We start from the raw sequence: 20,104 nt of genomic DNA on the forward strand, positions 1-20,104 counted from the left end.
GTATATTGAAGAATTAACATCTATGCAGACTTCCTGACAGCAAAGATTGAATAATGTAACTAGAACAGGGTGATGCTACAGTTTTCACACTTTCCATCTATCCACTCCATGGTAATTAGATTAACCACTTCAGCCCTGGAAGAATTTACCTCCTTCCTGACCAGGCCATTGTTTGCGATACGGCACTACGTCGCTTTAACTGACAATTGCGCGGTTGTGCGATGCTGTACCCAAATAAAATTTATGTCCCTTTTTTTTACCACAAATAGAGCTTTCTTTTGGTGGTATTTGATCACCTCTGCGGTTTTTATTTTTTGCACTATAAACAAGCATCGGCACCCCCCAAGTGCAGTGCGTTCCTACTATCCTGCTTAAAGGAGCCGACGTATAGCTATGACGGCTCACGGGATTGTGCCGACCTACCGCAGTATAATGACGGTGGCTGGTCGGCAAGCAGTTAAAGAGCGATCATGGGTGCCTGGCAGTCATTGCGCCCCCCTGGGCACTTGTATTGGCTCTGGGGACACGCTGCAGGTGCGCGCACCTCCTACAGTGTCTTAAAGAGCCGACGTACAGCTACTACAGCTCGCCCAGGGAAGCCATACTGCCGCAGTATAACTGCGGCACCTGGTTGGGAACCGGTTAAGGCAGTGGTCATGAACCCTGTCCTCAGGGCCCACTAACAGGCCAGGTTTTATGTATTATCTTGGGGAGATGCAGATTAGAATAATGCAATCACTGAGCAGCAAATTATATCACCTGTGATGTATTTCAGTTATCTTGCAAACCTGGCCTGTTAGTGGGCCTTGAGGACAGGGTTGATGACCACTGGGTTAAGGTGTCTATGCTATAAATGCTGGGGTATTTTCCTGACACTCATTGGAACTGAAGGAGTGACTTAGAGCAATGTTTTCCAACTACAGTCCTCACGTACCCCCAACAGGTCATGTTTTCAGGCTTGCCATTATTTTGCACAGGTGATTTGTTCAGTTTAACTGCCTTAATAATTACCACAACCGTTTCATTTGAGGGAAATCCTGAAAACATGACCTGTTGGGGGTACTTGAGAACTGGAGTTCAGAAACATTGACTTAGAGAAGCTAGAAAACATCTTCAACATTAGAGCAAGAATATGACTGACTACTACTGGCTATACCATGACCTGGATATAAATGAGAAACTTTACAGACAACTATAACATTCTTATTCCAATTCCTAGGCACTATGTACAGTTGTGTTTGATAGCATTTGTAAAGCAGTAGCTTTTCTGTGCTGTACCAACACCACAAATAGCCTACTTGCAATACACCAAACAGCAGCTAGAGAAACCTAAAAAGTCCTGAAATAGATTAATTTGGAGTGATAGACCTAAAATTAACTCTCTAGTCACAACCATAAACAAAATGTTTGGGGAGTGATGAGTAAAGCTGAAGTATGAAGTAAAGCACACCAACCCTACTGTGAAGCATGGAGGTGGATTCCTGCTGTTTAGGGGGATGTGAGCTACAGCAGCACAGGTAATTTAGCCAAAATGAATGTCAAGATGAATGCAGCATATTTTTAGAAAGTTATTGAAGGATAATTTTTCATTTATTAGTCTGGAAGCTCGGCATGGGTGCTTTTGGACTTTCCAACATATGAGAGTGATCTGAAACTTAAGGCCAAGTGCAGCAGCAGAAAAAAAGTGAAGTTTCTGGCCATCGCACTATTTTTACCTCAACATCACTGAGCTATTTTGGAGGGTTGATAAACATGCAGTTCATGTTAGACAACCAAAAAATTGATGTGACCTGGAGGCTTTCTGCCAAAAACTACCAGTGGCTTTACCATGTGAGTAATTAAGGTGTCTTATTCACAAAATGGTAATTTTATGGGAAAGGGGGCAGAATATAACAAGAAAAATTTTGAACAGGTTCATTTTGTTGTTTTCTTTACTGCTATGATTTGTTAATTGATTGTGCTTCTCTGAGGTCCATAATAGTTTACTTTGAATCAATAATACACAAAAATAAAGAAGTAAACCTATGGGCACAACTATACAGCTTATGTTAGGAATCATTTGATACATTTAAATAGTTTTTGTAAGCAGGGAGATATAATTTTACACAGAAGCTGTTTTCGTCAATGTCCACCTAAAATAAAGTTACCAGTCTGAAGTGGGTCTAAGGCCTCATGCACACGAGATGCCAGTGCCAACTCTGCTGAACACTTGTTTTTAAAAGCTGAAACCGGCGTTTAGAAACACACGTTTTGCCGCGTTTACCTGCGTTTGCGTCTAGAAGTGTCTGCAGAGCAGAAAATAACATTTTGTGACCCAAATTTGGGGCCCCATATCTCGGGGCCACTTGGTGCTATAGACCCCAAATTTGGTATGCTAACACAGTAGACCTAGCACTATAACATATCCAAATTTGGGGTTCCTAGCACGGGGCCCCAAATTCGGGTCACAAAATGTCAAGCACTTCAGCATAGAATGACATCATATCTCAGGGCCACTTAGTGCTAGGAACCCCAAATTTGAATATGTTATAGTCTTAGTCCAACTGTGTTAGCACACCAAATTTAGGGTTTCTAGCTCCAAGTGGCCCCGAGATATGTGGCCCCAAATTCAGGTTGTAAAAAAAACACTTATAAACACGGCTAAACGCGGTACCGGCGTTTAGCCGCGTTTGGCGTCTGAAACGTGGAAAACTTTTGTGTCTGAACCCATTTTTTTGCTTCTGGAAAAACGAGGTTAAACGCAACTGCCTAAAAACGCGACTGTGTACATGGACACATAGGATAACATTGAATGGGTTCAGGGGCATTTGAAAAAAGTGTCCAACTGCCTCTGAACGCGAGTTTAACAGCGTCTCGTGTGCATGAGGCCTAAAAGTTAGGATTTCAACTTATTGATGTTGGAAAATATGTGTTGAATATCTTTGCTTTTGGTATAGTCTACAACTGTCAAGTGATTTTTCCTTTCTAGATGGTTGTTCTTCTTGATGAATAAGTTCAAAATTAGTATTCTTTGTCTTGTTTGGTGTTACTATCGGGTATGTTTATAAAGAAGTGAATCTGAAATTCGCCAAATATTCTCTGCGACTGAACCTTCCAGGTGCAAAGAAGGTGATTGATTCCTAACCAGTGAATGTTTGGTGAAAGTTACATTTACTGCTTTATAAATATGTCTCTAAGATTGTAATTACTGTTTTGGCTCCATTTATTGCTTTGTATTTGTGCAATATTGTTTTATCATGTCTTTAATGTAAAGGTTTCGGGAGCGTCTTGGAGTAAAAGTAGTGAAGGCACTGAAGAGGAACAATGATGGTGTTACCCATGCTGCTATTGACATGCTCTGTGCACTTATGTGTGTAAGTTTTTAGTCCATCCTTTGTCTATTGTCATGGATCTTAGACTCAAAGAATACACTAGCGATGATGGTAAATAACAGAAGCAAAAAGATATAAAGAGGTTTCCTACAGAAGCATATAGGATTCCTTTTTTTTTTTTTTTTTTTTTTTCTTCTCCATTGCTGGTGTGAGAATGAAAGATAAAACATGCTGACAGTTATTTTTCTTATGCCCTCTAGTTTTCAAACAGCTAAGCACTTTTTTCCATCTCTATCCACTCTTTCCTGCTATATGTGCAGAGTGACACAGGACTGTCAAGGTTGAAGTCCCTTTAACATGAGGCTGTATTTGACAGCCTGGCTTAGCATTCATTTAGCTGAATAATTACGGTAATTTCTTTATCATACATCATGGGACACAGAGCCTTAAGTAATTAATGGGTTATAGGCCACCTTCAGGTGATGACGCTGGTACACCCAATCCAGGAAGTTCACTCCCTATATAACCCCTCCTCCTTCCAGGAGCACATCAGTTTTTTCACCAGTGTCTAAGATGTTGGTCACGAATGAAGATGTGCTCTGAGGAGCTCCAGGAGGGATCCATGCTGGATTGAAATAGCCTCCATGGACCAGATCCATCCAAACTGCCGCTGAGGCCTAAGTGGATGGTACTTGGGGCCTCGTATCCGAAGCACGAGGGTTTTGCCTGTAACGCCTCTCTTTGTAGGGCTGGACCCTGGGAACCCAGGTCTTAGGTTTTGCTACATTACCTAAAGCTTTCCTGTGGGGTGCTTTTACAGGTCCAAGGGAGTTGGAACCCTGATATCTAGGGACCTAGTCCTTGAAGGTTTGCTAAACGCAGCCCGCTGTGATGGGTGAAGGTTGGATTGTCTGTTAATTCAGAAAATCCTGCGGCGGGGATAAGGTAAGGGAAGAAACTTAGGAACTGAAAAGCCCACCTATGTATTCTTCTATTAGGGAAAAAATGTTGTCATGCCTTAAATTCTCCACTAGAGGGAGTCTATACACATACCTTAACCACTTGCTTACTGGGCACTTAAACCCCCCTCCTGTCCAGACCAATTTTCAGCTTTCAGCGCTGTCGCACTTTGAATGACAATTGCGCGGTCATACAACACGGTACCCAAATGAAATTTTTATCATTTTTTTCCCACAAATATAGCTTTCTTTTGATGGTATTTGATCACCTCTACGGTTTTTATTTTTTGTTAAAAAAATTGAAAAAGACAGAATTAAAAAAAAAAAAAAATTATATTTTTTTTATATTTTGTTATCAATTTTTGCAAACAGTTAATTTTTCTCCTTCGTTGATGTACGCTGATGAGGCGGTACTGATGGGCACTGATGGGTGGCAGTGATGGGCACTGATGGGTGGCGGTTATGGGCACTGATGGGTGGCAGTGTTGGGCACTGATTGATGGCAGCACTGCTAGGTGGCACTAATAGGTGGCACTTGTGGGCATTGATAGGTGGCACTTGTGGGCACTGGCAGATGGCACTTGGAGGCACAGATGAGGCATCTGTGCCTCCTTCCTCTTCGGGACCGATGTCCCTTTGACATAAGCCGGTGATCGGCTTTTTTTTCCTCCTCACGCTGTCAGCGTGAGGAGAAAACGAAACCGATCACCGAGCTTTTGTTTACATCATGTGACCAGCTGTCATTGGCTGACAGCTGATCACATGGTAAGGGGCCGGGACCGGCCCCTTACTCGGATCTGTGATCATCCGAGTCTCCCTGACTCGGTGATCACAGCGCGCAGGCCGCGCGCCCTGCGCGTGCATAGGGGAGGACGTCATATGACGTCCTCCCGGAGATTGAGGTCCGCGCTGTAGCCGTCATTCGGCTATGGCCCGGACCTCAAGTGGTTAATCTGTTGTCTTCACTGTAAAGCTCAGTCTCTGTGTGGTCGCAGCAGTGTGTGGAGGGCGATTTTTTTTTTTTCTCAGGTAAAAAGAAATCTGACAATGTTTTTTTATTCTCCCCCCTGAAAGGACTTAGGGTTAGGGGGACATCAGCGGTGTACCCCCCCCCCCCCCCCCCCCCGAAAATCACCGCGCACGATCGCGGGAACATTTTAAATGAAACAGAGGGGTGGATTTTTTCGGAGGGGGCGGAGCCTAAGAACAGCGCCGTGAACATCCGCGAGGATGCACGGCAGGCAAATACAAATAAAACCACAGCTGGGACAGTCTCTCCTCGGCTGACGAGGAGGAAACAAAGCAGTCTGCACACAGTGACACAAGAGCTGTGGGGCATGTGAGGGTTGCAAACTGGCATTCCTGATACAGGAAGGACACTTTTTTCCCAGCACTAGGCTGTACTTTATAGCAGCTTTATTCTCATGACTATATTCAGCGATTAAGTCCAATTGTATAGTGCCTTTGTTTTTGTGCTTAGGACTATACCTGCTAAAAAAAGACACCACAAAGACCAAAAAGGTACTAAAGGTTTCACCCCCAGGTGCTAGGATCTCGAGTCGCATTTCCACGCTGTCATCCTCGCCTGAATTACCAGTTATGGCAAGCCAGGGTGAGCCATTGGAACAAATTGATAATGCAATTGCTTCTCACATCTCAGCCCCTGTATACATGACTGAAAATGTCCTTTCCTCCACCCTGCAGGGTCTGGAAGGAAGTTTAGCAGCTTTAATCACATCCTCCATTCAAATGGATAGGAAGCGTGCTAGATCCCCCTCCCCCACTTCAGAATCTTTGCAAGGGGAACAGTGGGCACAGGATGAGGTGTTTAGAAAAATTTGTGAAAAAAAAACGCGCTGTCTTATACAAATAATGGTAGCTGCCAGCACATCAGATAATCTGTGAATAAGTGAAAAAATAAAGTAGTATAGTGCAGCGCTGATGAAGATGAAATAAGCAATAAAATTATACCAATATAAAGTGAATATGATAAATGAATATTCAAAACAAATATACACAGCAATAAAATATCACAACAATAATGATAAAATAGTATAAATCAACAGTGTCAGTGCATATAAAGTCCATATATGAACACAAAATATAGTGACTGTGAATCTGTGTGAACTGGTTGTCTGTAGATAATCCACCACCGTAAGGAAAGGTGCTCACCAGACCAGTTGAACCCAACTAGGCATATGCCTGATGAGTCAACCAAGCTTTTGGTGTAACACACCCAAGGAGGTACAGCAACCACGACTTCCAAAATAGACCAAACCAGATAGGGATCCGTGACCGTTTTGACATCAGTAGATTTGAGAAGACATTAGGCATTATCCCCCTCATCCCAGAGGATGCCTTATTAGGACGAAACGTCGGGACGGGCTCTGCTGATGCCACTGTGTTGCTTTGATTTTATCCAAGAGGTTCCTGCGCAACAAGCCTGGGAACTGGCTGAACTACCAAAAGCATTATGCTTTGCCATAGGTGCCATTAAATATTCTATTCACCAGGCATCTCGCCTTACGCTTTATGCTTGTACATATGCGTAGAATCCTGTGGTTTAAAAATTGGTCAGCTGAAGCACCATGTAAAAACCTCCTAACTGGGTTCCCTTTTCATGGGAAGCGACTATTTGGAGAAGATTTGGACAAATATATCCAAACAATTTCTAGTGGGAAAAGTACTCTTTTGCCAGTCAAAAGAAAGTATAAATGCCCTTCATTTAAACAGGCTCTTTCCCCTGCCCCAGGGGCTTCTGCCTCTAGGCAGCGGCGACGGCCTCTGCCGGCAGACTCTAGTGGAAAACCTCAGGGTCAGACCCAGACTCAAAAGAAGTCCTGGGGTCGGAAACCTGCAAAGCAGAATCCTAAAGCCTCATCATGAAGAGGCAACCCCCCTCACCAAGGTGGGGGGAAGACTACTGCGGTTTTCAGAAGTCTGGCAAGAGGACATTCAGGACAGATGGGTCAGCTCCACAGTAACACTGGGGTACAAGCTGGAATTTCGGGACTTTCCACCATCTCGTTTCCTTAGGTCAAGCATTCCCAAAGATCCAGAGAAAAGACAATCTCTTTTTCAGGCACTAGACCGATTAATATCTCAAGGAGTGATCATGCAGATCCCCACAAAAGAGCAAGGTTTGGGTTTTTATTCAAATCTTTTTATGGTACCAAAACCAAATGGAGATGTCCGACCCATTCTTTATCTAAAAAAAATCTAAATCTGTTCCTGAAGATCCGCTCCTTTTGCATGGAGACGATCAGATAAGTGGTTTCTACCCTTCTAGGAGGAGAACTTCTGGCATTAATCAGGGATGCATATCTGCATGTTCCTATATTTCCCGCTCACCAAAAGTTTCTGCGGTTCAAGTTAGAACAGCAGCATTTCCAGTGTATAACCTTGGCCTTCGGACTAGCCACAGCACCCTGGGTGTTCACAAAAGTGCTGGCCCCACCTCTAGCCAGGTTAAGGGCACAGGGCATAACAGTCGTAGCATACCTAGATGATCTATTGCTAATAGATCAGTCGATGGCTCGTGTGGAGCAAAGCGTATGCATTACAACCAGTTACCTGGAAAGTTTTTGGGTTGGATTCTTTAATCTTCCTTAATACCGCTAAAAAGACTGCAGTACTTGGGTCTTGATCATAGACACAGCCCAGGAAAAGGTGTTCTTTCCTCAGACAAAGATCCACTCCATAAGAGAGCTGGTGCGGATGGTCAGGTCAAAAGGCAATCCCTCCATTCACCTTTGCATGAGGTTGCTAGGAACCACGGCGGCTTCATTCGAAGCAGTTCCCTATGCTCAGTTCCATTCAGGAATGTTGCAAAACAGTATCCTGTCTACTTGGAACAAAACAATTCTAGCTTTAGACTTGCCAATGCGGCTGTCCCCAAGAGTGTCCCAGAGCCTCACTTGGTGGTTACTAACCCAGAATCTGCTGAAAGGAAAATCCTTCAGAACAGTCACCTGGAAAGTGGTAACGACGAATACCAGCGTTTCAGGGTACTAGAATAGACAACTGTCCAGGGAAAGTGGTCAAGAACCGAAAGAACCTTGCCCATCAATATCCTAGAGATTCAGGCAGTGCGTCTGGCTCTAAAGGCCTGGACTTTCAGGTTACGGGATTATCCTGTCAGGATCCAATCTGACAATGCTACAGCTGTGCCCTATATCAGTCACTAAGGGGGCACCAAGAGTCTCTCAGCGCAGAGAGAGGTGAACCATATTCTAACTTGGGCAGAAAGGAATGTTCCGTGCCTATCGGCAGTCTTCATTTGGACGTAGATCTTCTAGCATCCAGGTTCAACATGAAGTTAGTCAACTTTGTGGCCAGAACAAGGGATCCACTTGCATGCAGGAACGTATGCGTTGGTGACCCCGTGGGATCAGTTCTCACTGATCTATGCATTCCCCCTATTCAGTTGCTGCCTCGACTTCTTTGCAGGATCAAGCTGGAAAGAAAGCCGGTAATTCTAGTGGCACCAGCATGGCCCAGAAGGTCATGGTATGCAGAAATCGTAAAGATGGCAGTGGAGATCCCATGGTCCCTCCCACTACAGCCAGATCTGCTCTCACAGGGACCGATATTCCATCCTACCTTACGGTCTCTAAATTTAACGGCTTGGATATTGAAACCCATATTCTGAAGAAACGTGGGCTTTCCGGGTCGGTTATCTCTACCCTGATTAATGCAAGGAAGTCCGCTTCCAGAACTATATATTATAGGGTCTGGAGGGCTTATGTTTCCTGGCACCCTCGGAGATATGTCATAGGCAGAATTCTTGCCTTTCTACAATTAAGGGGTAGAAATGAAATTGGCCTTGCGTACTACTCAAGGCCAAGTCTCAGCTTTATCGGTCTTATTTCAAAGACCACGTGCTAAACATTCTTTAGTCCGAGGTTTTATGCAAGGGCTGATGCGGCTTAATCTGCCAGTCAAACCTCCCTTGAACCCTGGGGACTTGAACTTCGTTTTGTCTGTGTTACAAAAACAGCCATTTGAACCGAAACAACATATTCCCCTAGTCCTTCTGACAACTAAGTTGGTATTTTTGGTTGCTATATCCTCAGCAAGGAGGGTTTCGGAATTGGCTGCTCTTTCTTGTAAAGAGCCATATTTGACTTTTCATGAGGACAGAGTGGTGTTACGCCCTCGTCCAGACTTTTTGCCAAAAGTGGTTTCAGGTTTTCACCTGAACCAAGATATTTTCCTGCCATAGTTTTTTCCAAAACCATGTTCCAGGGAGGAAAAGTCACTACATTGTCTTGATGTGGTGAGAGCAGTGAAAATGTATTTATTAAAGGCAACTGCTCAGATTCGTAAGACTGATGTCTTCTTCTTTATTCTGCCAGAGGGTCCTAAGAAAGGACAGGCAGCGTCGAAATCCACTGTTGCTAAGTGGATTCAGCAAGTTATAATTCAAACTTATAATTTAAGGGGTAAGATTCCCCCATTTCAAGTTAAGGCTCACTCTACCAGGGCGGTTAGTACTTCTTGGGCAGTGCGTCATCAGGCCTCTATGGCTCAGATCTGTAAGGTCGCAACTTGGTCTTCAGTGCATACATTCACAAAATTTTATCAGCTGGATGTAAGAAGGTATGAGGATATCACCTTCGAGCGCAGTGTGCTGCGGGCAGCAGTATAGGTCCTCAAGTCTGGGGGTACCCTCCGGGTCGTGTCTCCCTCCCCTCAAGTAGCTTTGCTATGGGACGTCCCATTAAGTAATTGCTTAAGGCTCTGTGTCCCATGATGTACGATAAAGAAAATAGGATTTTTATAACAGCTTACCTGTAAAATCCTTTTCTTGGAATACATCATGGGACACAGAGGTCCCTCCCCTCTTTTTTGGGATTTAAGTATATTGCTTTGCTACAAAAACTTATGTGCTCCTGGAAGGAGGAGGGGTTATATAGGGAGTGAACTTCCTGAATTGGGTATACCAGTGTCCATCACCTAAAGGTGGCCTATAACCCATTAAGTAATTGTTATAAAAATCCTATTATTCGGTACCAGTTTCTGTAAACCTTCGCAAAACAGTTTTCATTTTCCGTAATCTCTTCACATACAAAGTGGTAAAAAATGGGGAAGCAGTTAAAGGCCTCAGTTTATGCAGACAAAGTTGGGTGCATGTTTGTTTCAGGAGCTAGGTCTCTATTTTTCTGGCTGCCGAGTTCTATTTACTATTATTTATATGAAGGATTTGGCAGTTGTTAGGAACTTGTGATCTGCAGGTCACATTCTATCATGTGAAACTTTTTTTTTCCCCCTTTAATGGTCTTGTTTAACCAGTTGTTTGTTCTACAGATGTCTGTATAAAGATAATCTTTTTCATACCGGTATGATTAAGTGTGGCATTTGTGCATTTGAAGGCTGCCAGTGAGTTTCTCTAAACCCTAAGGTTTCGACTAATGTTTCTTGATTACTTCTTTATACAGCCCATGCATGACGACTATGACCTAAGGCAAGAGCAACTGAACAAAGCATCCCTTCTCTCTTCCAAAAAGTTTCTGGAAAACTTACTAGAAAAATTTAACTCTTATGTGGTAAGTAGATCTATAAGATGCTTTGCTTTTGTTTTTTCTTTTTAAAAATGACATGTTCGAATGTCAATTAGAACAAAAAAGAAAAAGGAAACTGGAGAATAATAAAAATGAATATATTTATTCTGGGTTATAGTGAACCCAGGAGAATTAAACCACCCAATGGTTTCTTCAATGTAGATATTTAATTACAAGAAAGTCCCAATCTCATTCCTGGATTTTTTTTTCCTACATTATGAAGAATATAGTGGAAAAGCAAATACAACTTCTAGGTTGATTAGAGCACTCAAAACTCCTGAATAAGCTGCGCATTACAGAGTTCTCACAGTTGAAGTCTTCAAGAAATTAGAAGCCGTTTAATGAATCTGAACAGTCAACCCTGCCTATAACTGAAATATCACATCTAGCTGGAACAGGCCTATTATAAGGACATACTGCCTTTCCCTCAAAAAAGCTCATAGAATTCCTGGAGACCTTTTAAGCTAACCACAAGTGTCTGATGAAAATGCTTTTCTTAATAGGACCTCATTCAGAGGGATGGCCTCTGGAATTGCTTTCTGATTGTTAATACCTACACTGACCACTTGGTCCTAGCTAGCAAAATTCTAAACCAGCCTTTCTCAGTGAGGGTTCCTCCAGTGATTGTTAGGGGTTCCTTTAGTTATGAGCAATTTCTGCCTCTAAGATAAGTAACCAATAAACCAATTATAGCTATCTGTGAGGAGGGATCCTTCCTACTAATGACAAATGTAAAGAACATTCTTCCTACTGACCATCACACTAATATACTATGAACTCTAAATATAGTAATTATTAGCAGGGATTACTTAATACACTAAAATTATTTCAAGGGTTCCTCCTTGTTCAAAATGTTGAGAGACTGCTGTCTAAACTGTTGCATCGATAATGATGTTATAGTAGCATATATTCAGCTAAATGTGACTATCTGCATGACTGCTAGACTCTCATACAAGTTTGCAAGGGCTCACTGGGCAGGCATGAGTGGTGGTGAGTGAGCTGTCAGCATACTTGAACAGTGACTGTATCCGATTGACAGAAGAATCTTCTTTTTTTTTTTTAATCATGTCATTTTTATTAGTTTTTCAGATTTTACAGTAATCAATATAAGAATTATACAAACAAGGAAAAGCAGTTATTTCGTATATTCTCCATATAACAATAGAAAAGGAGTGAAAATATCGAACCCATTATCCTTCCCCTTTTTATCCCCCCCCCCTCCCAACCCTCTCCCCAACCACCTCCATTCCCCAACCACCTCCATTCCCCTCCCCCCTCCCCGACAGTTGCTTCCAGTAAAAGAGTAATATCTTAAATTTAACAGTCCTTATTATCTAACTAAGTGCATACTACTGATATCTAAACCCTCAAATATCTATTCCTAGATACTAATGGTCCTATCTGTATTAAAACTTTATATATTTCTACCCTGGCACCACAAACCCCAAATCTTTGTAAATTTCCTATAACTTCCCCTTCTAATATAGATTGTCCTCTCTGTTCCGACCAGTGAGTTCATTGTGCTAACCCATTCTTCCGGAGTAGGAGGCACTGCTGATAACCATGATTTCGCAATCAATTTCCTCGCCTGATATAGACCCCGCACAATTGCCGTACCTCTGTGGTCTTCCCCTTTGTTCTTACTAATTAGCCCCAGTACACACGCCTTAGCCTCGTATTCCACTCTTATCCCAAATCTAACTTCTATGATGTTTAGAATCTCAGTCCAATACCTAGCTAATTTCGGGCATCTCCACATTATATGTATAAGATCACCCGTCTCCAAACATCTGGGGCATTTGTCGTCTGGTCTTCGACCAAATCTATACAGCCTTTTGGGGGTACAGTAGGCTCTGTGTACCAGCAAAAGGTGCGACGCCCGCTGCGACGGGGAAAGGGACACCAGTGGGCCAAGCTCCAATATTCTCTCCCATTGGTCATCACTCAGCTCCCCCACATCTGCCCCCCACCCTTCCCTTAGACGCGAGAGTGGCGCCAACCTAATTGCCCTTGCCGTTAGCTGGTCATAGATCCCTGATATTAACCCTTTAAGACTAGATACCCTCGCCACCTTACTGAGCAGAGGTGTACTACACCAGTCCAGTGCTTTGATCTTAAATTGCTTCTCTAATGCGTGTCTTATCTGGAGATAAAAATAGAATGTTTCTTTAGGAATTCCAAACTCCCGTCTCAGATCCGCAAAGGATTTTAATGTATTGCCATCAAATATTTGCTTCAGCCTATTTATACCCGCCCTTTCCCAGGTCCTGTTCACTCCTATAGTCTTCAGTTCTTGCAGCTGCCCATTCTGCCATATAGGTGAGAACTCCGTAAGCCCCTTATAGCCCATTTCAATCTTCACTGACCGCCAAACTTTTATAACCAATTTGTATGTTGGAAATACGCTACCTAATGTTCTGGCTTCCAGTGCCCCTATCAGGGAGTTATGCGGATTCCCTGACAACATAATTTTTATACTGGAGTTCACCTCTCCCCCGCACTCACACCCCCCCAGGTGCTGCAGTTGGGCCGCCAGAAAGTACCTATATGGGTGGGGCACCGCCAATCCCCCCTCCCTATTAGGGCGCTGCAAGGTCTGAAGACTGATCCTGGCCTGACCTTTCTTCCAGATTAACTCACGAAAGATGGAATTTATTTTTACGTACCATTCCCTCCCAATCCAAACCGGTGAGTTGTGTAATATGTACATTAATTGTGGCATCCAGATCATCTTTATCAGGTTTACGCGCCCTGCCATAGATAAAGGGAGCCGGCACCAGATATCTTTTTTCCTTTTAAAGTTTTCCACAAGCGGGACTAGATTATCTCTAATATACTGAGTTGGGGTATTGGTTATAACTATACCCAAATATTTAAAGTTCTCCACCACCCTAAGACGAGATATTTCCTGCGGAGGGGAGCCGGTAGTCGAGTCAAGCGGGAGAAGTGTAGACTTCTCCCAGTTGACTATTAACCCTGAGATCTTTCCGAACTCTTCCACCAACTGCATCGCCCCTACTAATGACTGCCCCATGTCCCCCAGAAACAACAGCACATCATCAGCATAAAGTGCTATTCTCTCCTCACCCCCCTTTCTTTTATAACCCTGCAGGCCTGGAGATCTTCTTATTACCTCCGCGAGCGGCTCCATTGCTAGGGCGAACAACAGGGGCGACAAAGGACACCCCTGCCTAGTCCCCCTCTCAAGGGAGATCCGCTCTGAATATGTATTATTTATTTTTAACCTAGCACTGGGGTGGTTATAAAGTATCTTAAGCCACTTTATGAACCGAGGGCCGAACCCAAATTTCCCCAATACCCACCATAAATAGTCCCATTCCAGGGAGTCAAATGCCCTGGCGATATCCAGGGACAGGACCACCCTGGAGCCTGCATTCTTTACCGGCGTCTGGAGATTCAAAAAGGTTCTTCTTATGTTTTTACTAGTGGACCTATTCTGCATAAAGCCAGACTGATCTGGGTGAATCAGACCAGATATGCAATTATTGAGCCTGGTAGCCAAGACCTTTGCCAGGATCTTGGCATCCGTGCCCAACAACGAGATCGGTCTGTATGACGATGTTTCTAATTGATTTTTCCCCTCTTTCTGGATCAATACTATAATAGCCTCAGACATAGACAGAGGTAGGCTCCCAGCTGCAGCTGACCAATTATATGCTTTCAGAAGTTCCGGGGCCATCACCTCCCCAAATTGTTTGTAGACCTCGACTGGCAGTCCATCGGGGCCTGGGGACTTTTGGCTCTGCATATTCTTTATTGCTTGCAAAATTTCATCCAATGTTATTGGTACTTCCAGACTATTCATGTCTGCATCCGAGAGCACCGGCAAGACAGTACCTCCCAAAAATTCCTCCATCACTATTTGTTCAGGACAATGACGTGTCCTATACAGATCCCTATAGAATTCTACAAATGTATCGTTAATTATCCCCGGATCTGATGAGATATCCCCTTTCTTTGTTTTAATCATAGGAATTATTGAAGAGGGAGAGCTGGTTTTGGCCAGCATAGCCAGCGTCCGACCAACTCTTTCCCCCTCATCAAAATTCCTCTGCCTCTGAAAAATCTTCCTGTTCTCTGCTCTCCTAATTTCTTCGTTTTTATACTCTTGTTGCTTCATTACCCATAGGTCTCGGTTTTCCATAGTCGGATCTAGCACGTACTTTCTTTCTGCTTCCCGAACCTCTTCCCTAATACTCTCTGCCCTTACCCTTGTTTGCTTGTTTAACTTGGATATCTGTTGGGTCAAAAGCCCTCTGAGGAATGCTTTCAAAGAGTCCCATATCACTCCTCCCGATGCAGTGCCTGTGTTAAAATCTATAAATTCTCTCAGTCTTACATTAATTTCCTCCCTATTTCCCATCAATTCCAACCATGTTGGATTTAATGACCACAACCTCAAGCCCCCTTTATCCCGCATGGTTAATGTCAATATCAGTGGTGAATGGTCAGACACTCCCCTTGGGCGATATTCAATTTTATGGATTAGGGATTGTGCTTCTTTGTTGCCTATGGCCATATCAATACGGGAGAGCGTTTGGTGGGTTCCTGAGAAGCAAGAGTACTGTTGAACCGTAGGATTACGAGCCCTCCACATATCACACCACCCTACCTCCTCCAGGAACTGTGCCAGCCTTCCCTCCTCCCCTCTACCTCGACTAACCCCTGGCGGAAATCTGTCGATCCTACTATCAAGAACGGTGTTAAAATCCCCAACCATCACCACTGGGACCTCTCTCTTATCCTCGAGGAACCCTAATAACGAGACCAAGATCTCCATTTTAAAAGGTGGGGGAATGTACACATTTACTATAACAAAAGGCCTTCCCTCTATTAAACAATACAAGAAAATAAAACATCCCAATTTATCAATACTGACATCCCTGCAGGAAAACACCAGACCGTTTCTAATCAGGATACTCACTCCCCTCGAGTAGGAGGAGTACACCGAGTGATATTGCAACTGGAATTTTTTATTTCTAATTGATAACTTGGTCTCGTCGGTCAGATGGGTTTCCTGCAGGCATATCACCTCAGTAGCACATGATTCTATTTCCTGAAACACAGTAGCTTTTTTGATAGGGTCGCTCATGCCTCTGATGTTCCAGGAACTTATCCCAAATGCTCTAAGCTGCATTCAATATATACTTCAAGAAAGTGCTGTACCATTTATACAAGTTAAGCAAGTACCGGGATAAGTCTATCCTTCCACTAATATGTTGATAAGTCGAAGCCATACCCTTATGCTGTTTTAACCCGGCACTTTTTTGAAAAGAATTACAACAAAAAAATCTCCAGCATCTAAACTGATAATACCAGTTCACCACATGAGCCCTTATTCCCCCAGGCCTTTTGGCCTTCTGTTTCAACTCAACAATACCCCCTCTTATCATACCCAGTGCTATTATTATGGGGAGGGGACCAAGCGGGTTGAGAGGAAAATTACCCCCGTACCCCCCACCCCTCCCATCCAAAACAATGTTTCCTATTATTTTAAGTCTCATAAAGTTTAGATAATTTATGAAAAAAAAAAAAAAAAAAATTCTTTAACCGTGCGGTGTAAATTTTAACCATAATTGATGCAACTGTGCTATCCCCTATTTTAAATAATCCCTTTTGCCCCCTCCCTTGCCTCGCTCGGCGTGCCCTGGGGGCCTTCCTTGTGACCACACTTCTCCCCTCATCCCACCTCATCCACCCCCCCTCTCCCCATACTCCCCCCTCCTCCCCCCTCCCCCCCCAGTAGCCCCATTGACCCAAGGGTTACAAGAAACCCCATCACCACTCTAAACAATGCTCTCAACCCACACATCAACCACCCATCCCTCCCCCTCCCCACCCCTGATGCTGCAAAAAAAAAAAAAAAAATTAGTCCATGTGTAATTTCAGCTTCATAGGTTCTTTTTGTTCTCTTCCAGCCAGTCCGTGACTCCTTTGACAGTTTCAAAAAAACGGGTAGTTCCTAGGGCCTCTATACGCAGCCGTGCAGGATATAATAATGCATATGGAATATTATGATTCCGTAATGTGCGCTTGACATCCAAAAAACCTGCTCTCCTCCTTTGTAGATCTGGGGAATAATCTGGGTATATCGCAATTTTAGCTCCATTAAAAAAAATGTCTCCTTTTTCTCTAGACCTTTGCATTAAATTCAGCTTATCTTTATAACAAAAAAATCTCAGTATCATTGGTCTCGGGCGATCTCCTGAATATGCAGATCTAGACGGCACTCTGTGGGCTCGCTCAATAGCGAAAAACTGTGAGAACGCCTCAGCCCCATACACCTCCTTAAGCCACTTTTCCATAAATTCTTCAGGTCGGGAGCCCTCACTTTTCTCGGGGAGACCCATCACTCTTACGTTCTGTCTTCGGGACCTGTTCTCCCATTCGTCCATCTTAAGACTGTTGGCGTCCAATTGTGCTTGCATTTTTTTAAACTCATGCTGCATTGGGGTTACGGTATCTTCTACTTGGCTAACCCTTTCCTCCACCATTTTAACTCTCTCCACTGTTTTCTGAAGCTCTTGTTTAATACCACTAAACTCCTCACTTAAAGCTTTCAGCTCTTCCCACATCCCGCTTATCGAGCTCCTGCATGCGTTTACAGCACATAGTATCTCTTTAAGGGTGGGTTCCTGATCAGGGGCTACGGCTGTGCTAGGGCTGCTATCCCCTACTATTCCGGGCTGCTCCCTCTCCGGGCTTTTTTTGTTCGTTACTCTTGTGCTGGCTACCTGGTTATCAGGACCTTTCCCCAGGCTCCTTCTATCCCCCGGACCCCCAGCTAAGGACTTTCCCGCAGTCGGCTGGTTATTTTTGGCTGGAGACTGCGTAGAGCTATGTGCAAATTTTTCCAGCTTTGCCGCAGCTGTTAATGCGGATGCATTTTGAGACCCCTTCTCCTTTTCTTTGGCTGCCCGGGTAGCTTGAACAGGCATATTTTCTTGGGACTGCTGTAGTTGATCTTCCCCCTTTCTCTTGGTCATAGCCAGCTATAATACTTTAAGCACTCTTAGCCTTCCAGTCCACACAGTGTAATCAAACAGTCCACCAGTCAATCCTTCCACACTTTAGCAGACCGCTCTGTATATTAACAAAAGCCGGATCCCAGGCTCCCTGCTTAAGTACACAGTCTCTGTCATATATACTTATGAAAACAGGCTCTTTACCTCTCTCCCTTTAGCATCTAGGGAGTCTGCAGGGCTTCAGCAGGGCTTTTTGAAGTTGTATCTGCTTCCACGACCTCTCGTTGTGTTAGCAAGGTGTCACTAGGCAGCCTAACACAGCCTCAAACACAGCAGCGGCGTTCGTTCCCAGGTCTCTGCCCCGCTCAGCTGATCTTCCCAGCCTCCTCTCTTGCCGCTGAGCGACGTACCAAGCCTCCTACTGCTACGGCGTGGCGTCGCTAAGCAACCCAGCGCCGCCACAGACACATTGATAGTAACTCCGAGGAATCCGCTTGACACAGCCGCACGGCGGGGAGAGCTAACAGCTGATCCTCCCCAGCCTTGTCTCAGCCTTCTCTCCTGCCTCCCCGATCAGACAGGACACCGTCTCTCAGACTTCAGGCAATGGGAGCCTCTGGGCATCAAAGGCAGGGACCCGGAGCTCACAGGGCTATCACACGGCTGGACAGACCCATTCAAGCAGCGGCGCTAATACAGCATCAGGGACGGGGCTGGGCGAGAGCACTCGCTCACTGCTCACACCTGCATCCGGTCACGCCCCCCATCGACAGAAGAATCTTCAGTTCAACTCCAATTTTTAAATCAAAGTTTATCAAGCAGACTGGTGCTGATAGGCCCACCCATAGCTTACGTTTCGAGCTGTGTAAGGCCCAATTTTAGTTTAGGGCTCAGTGGATTTGTTGCCTTACCTTACTTTTCTGTTTGTTTTGGGTGCTGAAAACCCAGTACTGTGAACAACCTGGTGCCATTTGCACATTGGAAATTTAAACACATACAGTAGCCATCATGACTAATGAAAATTTCCCCAATAGGTGCACAGATGGCAACAAAACTTTCTGCACATTTATTCAAAACTAGAAAAAAAGAATTTTGGCTAGAGTCCTTGCTTTAAACAAGGCCAATGTGCTTTCCAATAACTGCATCATTGTATTTATATGTCAGCATTCACCTGAATGGTGATTAATCACTGTAGCAGCCTGTAAAAGCACCTCTATGGTAACCTCTGTTTCTATGCTCACATAGGCATTTAAAGACGTATTACAAGAAGTGCGTTTACAGCGGGAAAAACCCATCAAAAGCTCATTCAGGAGAGGGGCTGAAGAGCAGAATAAAAAAAAGTAGTACACCCTTAAATTTGTGTAAACACTAGATGGATTTTATATGTCAGCATTGATCTGCATAGTGATTCATCGCTGTTTCTGCCTAGACTGTTAACTTTTGTATTGTCTAAAGTAGGGATGCACTGCGATACCAGTACCAAGCATTTGTACCTAAATGCTCCCAATACTGAAACCGATACTTTGCGGTGTGATTTGCGTCAATACAAAACGAATGAGCGAAAATCGCACTGCAAAGAATCTCATTTGATTTGAACAGCAATTCGGTGGGATTTCTGGCTGAATCGCGCGCGACTTCCCCCAAAATGTTAGAACTCGCAGTGCATAACTGCCCACATGCAAAATAATCTACATAGGTTTCCTGGTCCACCAATGATAGTGAATCATGGCCTCTGGAGGAGATGTAGAGGCAGTCCGCCCGCAAGCTGACATCACTAACACCCTATACCCACGGTGTTCTGGAACTTCTTCTCCAGCCCTGTGAGCACCTCCAGTGGCCCTGATTTGCTATTATCGGCGGACCGGGACACCTATGTAGATTATTTTGCATGTGGCCAGATATGTACTATGAGTTCTAACATTTTTTTAAACTGCCCACAAGATGGCGCTTTTCCCTTTCTACACATGTGAGCAGTGGGGGAAATTGCGTGTGATTCTTTGCAGTGCAGTGATTTTTTTGTATTGACACAAATTGCATGGCAAAGTATTGGTACTTGGTATTGGCGAGTACTTGACCTAAAGTATAGGTACTTGTACTCGCTGATAAAAAAAAAAAAAAGGTATCGGTGCAACCCTAGTCTAAAGCCAACTTGAGTGTATTTATTTCTTGATTTTAATTAAAGTGTAGTCAAATTTGCTGAACTGACAGTACAATATAAATTGACAAGGGTATGTATATATGTGTGTGTGTATATATATATATATATATATATATATATATATATA

The 20,104-nt window shown here is 43.8% G+C and overlaps 1 protein-coding gene across 1 annotated transcript in view; it reads left to right on the forward strand.

Annotated features, from left to right (window-relative positions):
* Nucleotides 1-20,104, forward strand: part of DNAJC13 (DnaJ heat shock protein family (Hsp40) member C13) — a 288,371-nt gene that overhangs the window by 142,393 nt on the left and 125,874 nt on the right. The window contains exons 13-14 of the mRNA XM_073630350.1: nucleotides 3,254-3,353; nucleotides 10,711-10,818. Coding sequence (XP_073486451.1) covers nucleotides 3,254-3,353; nucleotides 10,711-10,818 — 208 coding nt within the window. The remainder of the gene's footprint in view (nucleotides 1-3,253; nucleotides 3,354-10,710; nucleotides 10,819-20,104) is intronic.

This window comes from Aquarana catesbeiana, linkage group LG05, assembly GCF_042186555.1.
Source record: "Aquarana catesbeiana isolate 2022-GZ linkage group LG05, ASM4218655v1, whole genome shotgun sequence".
NCBI lineage: Eukaryota > Metazoa > Chordata > Amphibia > Anura > Ranidae > Aquarana > Aquarana catesbeiana.